The sequence below is a fragment of the Asparagus officinalis genome, chromosome 2 (assembly GCF_001876935.1).
Source record: "Asparagus officinalis chromosome 2, Aspof.V1, whole genome shotgun sequence".
Classification (NCBI taxonomy): Eukaryota; Viridiplantae; Streptophyta; class Magnoliopsida; order Asparagales; family Asparagaceae; genus Asparagus; species Asparagus officinalis.
In genome coordinates, this window is record NC_033795.1 from 69964178 (window position 1) to 69972999 (window position 8822).

General features: G+C 36.8%; 2 protein-coding genes across 2 annotated transcripts; both read left to right on the forward strand.

The window, feature by feature from the left end:
- On the forward strand, positions 110-2139 carry LOC109831580 (protein FAR1-RELATED SEQUENCE 5-like). Its single transcript, XM_020398923.1, has 2 exons — positions 110-502; positions 1012-2139. Exon 2 carries the CDS (start codon positions 1037-1039, stop codon positions 2102-2104), a length of 1068 nt encoding a protein of 355 aa, XP_020254512.1. The 5' UTR covers positions 110-502; positions 1012-1036; the 3' UTR covers positions 2105-2139.
- On the forward strand, positions 2133-3699 carry LOC109831579 (protein FAR-RED IMPAIRED RESPONSE 1-like). Its single transcript, XM_020398922.1, has 3 exons — positions 2133-3334; positions 3432-3514; positions 3618-3699. The coding sequence occupies exons 1-2, from the start codon at positions 2151-2153 to the stop codon at positions 3508-3510; spliced, it is 1263 nt and encodes a 420-aa protein (XP_020254511.1). The 5' UTR covers positions 2133-2150; the 3' UTR covers positions 3511-3514; positions 3618-3699.

The following is an 8822-nucleotide window of genomic DNA, read 5'->3' on the forward strand; positions in this document are numbered from 1 at the left end:
CTGAGGTCGACTTTGGTTTTTTTTGCATAATAACAAATCAAGTGCGATTGAAATCAAGTGCGATCCTCGTGACCATTTATTTCGTCTCCGACTCCATTTTATTCAGCCTCTCTCTCTCTCTCTCTCTCCCCAAAAAAGCCCCGACTCCTCCTCCTCCCTCTCTCTCGTCGGCGCCCCTGAGAGAACCAAATCAACAGTCGGAGTTGGAGATCCCTCCCTACCTTCCTCCTCTGCCAACGTCACCCCCCCAAATCCGAGCCCCAAAACCCCCAACTCCGATCAACAGCGTAGTAAGCGAAACCCCCAAAATCGACGCCGACTACGCTGTTGATTTCAAATCCTCGACGGAGCTCCCCCAAAATCGACGCCGACTACGCTGTTGATTTCAAATCCTCGACGAAACCCCCAAATCCGACGAGTACCCAACTCCGCCGCCGACTGCTGGTCTCCCTCGACGAAGTACCCAACTTCTCTTCTTCGATCAGCCGCCCACCCGCAGCCTGTAAGTTTTCCTTCTCAAAAACACCAATCTTTTTCCCCTCGGTTATTTCGTTCTTCGTTTTGTAATTTATATTAAGTTTGTGGGGGAGTTCTTCAATCATTTGTTAGGTTTTTTTTTCCTTAAAAGTCGGATTTTTGAGTGGTGCTTTGTATTGATTATTGGTCGATGACGAGAAAATCGATCGGGTTTGTGTAGTTCACTTGTAGTCCGTGTCCACATTGGCCGGCCAGTGTATATCACGTTCCTATTGTCTTTGGAAGTGTTTTGGTAAACGTGTTCTCCTGAAATTCAATGAGCATGTTTCTGAAATTCGATAATAAGTCTAGTACAATGTGTGTTTGTGCATGTCCTTACAGTAATGATTTAGCCACCATGGGTTTACTCGTGTGAATTTGTTTGCTTGCTTTGTATATCTTCTTTTATGTGCCTATGTACTGAATTATTGAATTTTGATTTATTGTTGTTTGGTTCGAATTATTGAATTTTGATATACAGTGCATTTTTTATAGGTCAATTAAACTTTTTTTATGAGAAATGGAAAACTTGGACACTGAATCATATGAATTAAACTTGGATGACGATAGTTCGATATATACTCCTCAAGTATCAGATGAGTTGAGGCCAAAAAAGGGGCAAGAATTTAACACAATAGATGATGTTGTAACATTCTACAATGCTTATGCTAAAGCAGCTGGGTTTAGTGTAAGGGCTTGGACTACTCAGAAAGAGCCGGGAAGTGGTGAAATAAGAAGGAAGGAGTATGTTTGTTTTAAACAAGGAAAATCTCCAAGAATCGCGGATGTTGGAAATAAAAGACGTCGAGGAAGCGTAGCTGAAGATTGTCATGCCAAAATTGCAGTTTTAAAATCGATCTCCGGAAAATACATTGTTACTATTTTTAAAGAGGAGCACAGCCATCCGCTATCAACCCCATCAAAGGTTCATCTTTTAAGGTCCCACCGTAACGTTTCAGCCGCAACAAAGTCTTTAACTAAACAGTTATCAATGGTGAATATACCTCAGCATCAACAATTCAGTTTTCTTGGAGTACAATCTGGAGGTATAGAAAATATTGGGTGCACTCAAAGAGATTTGTATAATCATGAAAGGGATATACGGGCTGATTTGAAAGGGCATGATGGTCAAATGTTTTATGAGTATTTAAAACTGGAACAAAGAAAGAATCCCGCATTTACTTTTCAAATTGAGGCCGATGAGGAACAAAAGATTACTCGTTGTTTTTGGTCCGATGCAAGTTCAAGGCGGGCTTACAATTTCTTCGGTGATGTTGTAATCTTTGATACTACTTATAACACTAATCGCTATGGCCTGATATTTGCACCAATAATGGGGGTTAACAATCATGCTCAAACAGTTGTTTTTGCTTGTGGATTTTTGAATCATGAGAGCGTTGATGATTTTGTATGGTTATTTACTAAATTTTTGGAAAGTATGCCTCGTGGTGCCCCGAAGATGATTATTACTGATCAAGACCCAGCTATGACAAAGGCATTCCCTCATGTTCTTCCAAATACTTTTCACAGGTATTATTGTTTGTATAGATTATTAAAAATATTTATATACATAGCCTTTCTTTTTTAACACTTTATTTAATTCTTTTGACATGTATTGTAGTTGGCATATATTAATGAAGTTTTCTGAGAAAATTGATGTTGTGAAGTATAGTATTTATAAAAATGAGTTCTCGGCTTGCATTTGGAAATCAGAGACTCCTGAAGAATTTGATTTACAATGGGAAAGTTTGATTAAAAAAAGTGGGTTAGAAGGAAACAAGTGGTTGCAAGATCAATATGAACTTCGGTCAAGATGGATTCCTGCATATGTTAATCACATTTTCTCAGCAGACATGTCAAGTAGCCAACGAGCAGAAAGTGGACATGCATTTTTTAAGAAATTTGTTTCGAAGAATAATTCATTGGTGGATTTTATGATACAGTTTGGCAGGAGACTAGTGCGTCAACGTCACGAGGAGTTGATGGCCGATCACAAAGACGTGATTGAGAAACCTAAACTTAGAATAAATCATGACTTTTTGGAGCAAATGGTTGATATTTACACTAATGAGATGTATTACAAGTTTGAGGCTGAAGTGTGTGACAGTTTTAACTACAAGTTGCAGTTTGTTAGGGAAACCGACAATCGCCGTGTGTATCAAATTCAAAGAAAGAAGCTTGCAACAAGCAAAGTCCGCGAAATCGTTTACGACAAGCAGTTGGATTTGGTTTCTTGTAGTTGTAAAAAGTTTGAAAGCGCCAGAATCGTATGTACTCACATTATCTCTTATTTGATGAAATTTGATGCTGAAATATTGCCTGATAAATACATCTTATTGAGGTGGACTAAGTCTGCAAAATCAGGGACAGTTCATGATGATAAAGGCATGCAGATAACCCCTGATAATCCTTATCTTTTAACGCGGAGTCAATTTATCCAATCATCTTTGGATTTAGTTGACAAGTCCCTCGTATGTGAAGAAACAAGGGAGATGTTTACCGATGGATTGCGTAGCATTAATGAGCAAATTGATCAATTTCTTAGTAGCCACATGGCTGTAATGAGCTTCACTAAGAAAAGTAATCCAATATGTAGTAAGATAATTACTGATGGTACTAGTGCTCATGGTCCTTGTAGTTATGAAAATAGTTTCAATGAACCCGATCAAGTGCGAGCAAAAGGGTGCGGCAAAAGGTTGAAAGGAGGAAAAGAGAAAGCAATGATTAGAGCCAAAAATAAAAAAGATAGACGTTGTCACGGGTGTGGTAAAGTAGGCCAATCACATGATAAGCGAAATTGTCCGGCACTCACAAATCCGTAAGTAATAATTTTTTTATTATTTATGTTGTCTTATTTTTCACATTCTAGTATCCTTCTTGATGTATATATGTATGGATATTTTTCTATAATGTAGGTTTTCTACGTGCGGTGATACAAATTTGCAAGAGGATAATGAGTCATCAAGTGAAGATGTGGATCTTTTTGAAGATTAAGAGGGTAATGGTTCTGTCTTATTTTTCACATTATAGTACATATTTATGGCTAATCTTCTTGCTGGAGCTTATATGTTTCTCAAACTGATTTATGTTGTTTGAATCAGGCGCTTTTGAATTAGGAGCTTGAATCAGGAGCTTGAATCAGGCCCACATTTAACTACCTAGTTGTTTATGTTGGATTGCAATGTATTGTAATGTGTTACTGAATTTTTCTGCTGGTTATTGAGTTGTAAACATGCAGAAACTGAGATGTTGCTGATTTTTCTGCTGGTTATTGAGTTGTAAACATGCAGAAACTGAGATGTTGCTGATTTTTCTGCTGGTTATTGATCAGATACAGGAACTGCTGTATGTTTCTGTTGTACTGATCAGATACAGGAACTGCGATGTAATCTAAAGGACTGTTGTATGTTTCTGTTTTGTTAAAGAAGTCCATTGTTTCATCAAAATCTTGCATTTTATCTGCTTAATCAAATATTTTTACTGAAGCCATATGTTTCTGTTGGTGACTTAGTTACTTTGTTTACTGAAGCCATATGTTTCTGTTGGGACCTGCTACTTGTTGTCATGCTTAGACTGCTGTTTCTATGTATGTCACGAACTTTCTTTTTCATCACTTCTCAAATGTTGTGCTTTTATCCGGTGGAAAAACCAGAACTCAACTTTAGGTAAATTGGCATGCATGAACAACCTATCATTGTTCTCATGGTATTTCTTGTATTTTATTCCAGCCTGTTCTATGCTCATATGAAGTTATATGTATATATATTTTCTTAACAGAATGCTGATAAAGAGAACTTTGACGACTTTGGTGTGGATTTATTTCCCATTCTTCAGGGATCTTTACCTGAGTCTGATGCTGCCTTCGGTTATATGGATATCACTGCCAAAATTTCCTGTAAATACACAAATCCACAGTTCTCAAGCAGTTCTCCAGCAGTTTCTTGCATTAATTCAGTACACAAGCATTAATTCAGTACACAAGCAGTTCTCCAGCAAGCTCATCAACTCTGTAACATGGTAAAAGCCTACCTTCTTGTAATTCTGATTCCTCGAATGAAATAATTAAAAGAAGTTGAAGACACACCACGGTTATTTCAACACAAAAAGCAATAATTAACAAACTTGTTTCATTCCAACACATCAAAGTGTGAAGCATTACAAAATACCGATTCCACAACACATAATTTCCTCACTTACAAAGTCTTGTTTCATTCCAACACATCACATAATTTCTTTCATGACCAAAGAAAAAGACAACAAAAAAGCTATAACAGTTAACCATTTCCACAACACTTTTTCACGTACAACAACCACGTCACGCGCCTCTGGTGGGGCAATGACGAGTGGTATTTGTTCAACTGATGAAATCTTGCACCAGCCCAAAAACGAGCCGCACTTTTGCCTTTTACACGAGTAGTAAATTCTACCACGGTTATTGTTCTTGTTCGACTTCGTTATCTTCACATCCGCTAATTCACCACACTCGCATTGTTTCAATATGAATCTAATATCAACTTCAACACATGAGTTACCTTCCACAGTTGATGATGAAGCCATTTCAATCTGCCAATTTTGAACAATTTAACATATACATGTGCTGGAAAGAGACATAGGAGAAATTTATAATTCGAGTAAAATTAAACTAACTGCAAAATGAACTTTTATAGATATATATTCTAAGTTACTTTTATACTCAAATTGTCACCTTTAATACATATGCATTCACTTTTTTTTACTTGTAATACATCTGTCAAATTTGAAATCCAACTTAAGAGTGATGATTATACTACAACCAAAGCAAATAAAAGTTTTGGTATTCAGTTTCCAACACAAGCCTGATATTATATTACAACCAAAACAAAACAACAAAATTTGCATCAATTTTCAACTTTCATACTCCGGGTAAATTACTTTCATTTACCAAGCATGTCATCCATCTCCTCCTATCCTATTTATCCCTCTGGTTAGACCCTCAACACAAAAAAAAATTTCCCTTGCATAAATTAAACTAACTGCCATTTCAATCTTCCACAGTTTTCTTTTCCATTGCATCAATTATTCCAGCAAAAACAAAAATAACAGATAAAATACAGAAAATTGTTGGTTGATGAAATACTAATTCACAGTTAAACATGATTCAGATAATTGTTGGTTGATGAACTGAAAATTTTGTAAACTGAAAATAAGAAATTAGGGTTTCAAATTACCAAAGCACCACTCAAAAATCCGACTTTTAAGGAAAAAAAACCTAACAAATGATTGAAGAACTCCCCCACAAACTTAATATAAATTACAAAACGAAGAACGAAATAACCGAGGGGAAAAAGATTGGTGTTTTTGAGAAGGAAAACTTACAGGCTGCGGGTGGGCGGCTGATCGAAGAAGAGAAGTTGGGTACTTCGTCGAGGGAGACCAGTAGTCGGCGGCGGAGTTGGGTACTCGTCGGATTTGGGGGTTTTGTCGAGGATTTGAAATCAACAGCGTAGTCGGTGTCGATTTTGGGGGAGCTCCGTCGAGGATTTGAAATCAACAGCGTAGTCGGCGTCGATTTTGGGGGAGCTCCGTCGAGGATTTGAAATCAACAGCGTAGTCGGCGTCGATTTTGGGGGTTTCGCTTACTACGCTGTTGATCGGAGTTGGGGGTTTTGGGGCTCGGATTTGGGGGGGTGACGTTGGCAGAGGAGGAAGGTAGGGAGGGATCTCCAACTCCGACTGTTGATTTGGTTCTCTCAGGGGCGCCGACGAGAGAGAGGGAGGAGGAGGAGTCGGGGCTTTTTTGGGGAGAGAGAGAGAGAGAGAGAGAGAGAGAGAGAGGCTGAATAAAATGGAGTCGGAGACGAAATAAATGGTCACGAGGATCGCACTTGATTTCAATCGCACTTGATTTGTTATTATGCAAAAAAAACCCAAGTCGACCCTCAGTGCGTACGCATAAATCCGCCCACGTGTGAAACGCATGTATATATATATATATACTATTATATATATATATATAATATATATATATATATATATATATAATATATTATATAGTTATATATAATATATATACACACATATATATATAATAATATATATATACACAATATAATATATATATATATATAATATATGTTAGATACTATATACTTATATATATATATAGGTATATATATATATAATATATATATATCATATATATAATAGATAATATATAATAATATATAATATATATATATGATATTATATTATATAGATATGTATATATATAATCCTATCAACCTTAAGTGCGATAGCAAATAGTGTGTCCACAAAGTTTTTAACCACTATCATTGCCTAGGGATCCATGTATCTATATAGAAAGGTGTTTATATTAATGATATGTGTGGCCTAGAAACTTTGGTGGACATCAACATTAAGTTAGTAGGAGTCTTGCTCTCCTCTCTCTCTCTCTATATTATATATATAATATATAATTATATAAATATAATTATATATATATATATATATATATATATATATATATATGTTAACATATTATATATATATATGTATACTAATACATGTAGTATATGTATACATGATAATATATATTATGTATATATATATATATATATATATAGTATTACAATAATATATAGATGTATACATATATAATGTAAATAGTATACATTTATAATATATATATATATACTATATATAATATAACATTTATATTATATATAAACATATATACATATATACATATATATATAGAAGATATAAATATATATATAATACATATATTATATATATGATATATATATATATAGTATATTATTAATCATATATATTATATATATATATATATATATAATATATAAATATATATACCTGTTTTTCGTCGAAAGTTGCATTCATCATTGATTTCATTAAACTTCAAATATTACAAATGAAATTCAAACAACAAAGAATAAAAAGATTACAACTTTCTTGAAAATAAACACAACATCCGTTCGTCGTCTCTTGCTTGCGTGGGTCTTTAGCCTGTGACGGGGACGTCGATATCCGTGGACTACCTGGCAATCAGATCTGGTCCAGAGCTTCGTCGATCCGCGAGGAGATCTAGAAACTTGAAGCGCCTATCTCGATAAAAGCGAGATATTTGCTCTTCTTAGTATTACCACAACGGGATAAGACTAAGGATCGGGTACGGGTGATGTAGATCTGACGAAGAAACTCTCTTGCGTTGAAATGCTCGATCACTCTTCACTCCGGCAGGGCTTCGCCAATTCTCCAAAATTCCAGATCTGAAAAAATGAGGGCCTGGGGCTTGTATTTATAGGCTTGAGGGGTTGCGGAGCGGTTAAAACCATCTAAAGGGCACAAATCCGCGGTGGAGACACCCTAGGGTGTCTCCCAAAATCCGAGACACCCTAGGGTGTCTCACAAAATCCGAGACACCCTAGGGTGTCTCCCAAAATCCGAGATAGTTTGTACCCTCTTCAGTATTTTGGCTTTAATTCTTTCATCCGAACTCGGATTTGAATGATTCAAGATGTATTGGAAAGCATACAAAGAGAGCTACAACTTTCATGTTTTAAGTTTCTTCAGATTCTAACGGGATCATGGTCAAAACAGCTTCACAATTTCCGAGACACCTTTGGGTGTCTCGGCGCTATTTTCGTTATAACTTCCTCATATGACCTCAAAATGACGTGATTCCAGATGGATTGGAAATCTGACAAAAATATCTACAACTTTCCTGTTTTGAGTTTCTTCAGATTCTAACGGTATCATGGTCAAAACAGCTTCACAAGTTCCAAGACACATTTGGGTGTCTCCAACTTGTGTGGATACCCTGGGGTGTCTCCAACTTGTGCGGACACCCTGGGGTGTCTCCAACTTGTGTGGACACCCTGGGGTGTCTCCAACTTGTGCGGACACCCTAGGGTGTCTCAAACTGGGCCGAGACACTCCGTTATGCCTATTTGTCCGCTTCCGCTGTAAATTCTTCGTCCGAACTCGGATTTGAGTGATTCCAAGTGCGTGGGAAAGCCGACGAGGAGTTCTATAAGCTCCAATGATTAGATCATCCGTGGAATCAACTGGGACACGAGGGGCGTGGAACCTTTTGTAGGCGACGTGGGGCTCTCGATCAATTCGTATCCTCGTTATTTTGAAACTCCGACGCTTCACGTAGTTCGTTGATTCATTTCAAGCATTTGCCAACGTCAATCGAGCTTCTGTAAACCGGATAGTGACGTTCATCATCGTTCTTTAACACTGAGCTGTTTGTGGAGACCTATAGGCAATTTTCGATGCCTACAGATACCCCCTCCAAAGCA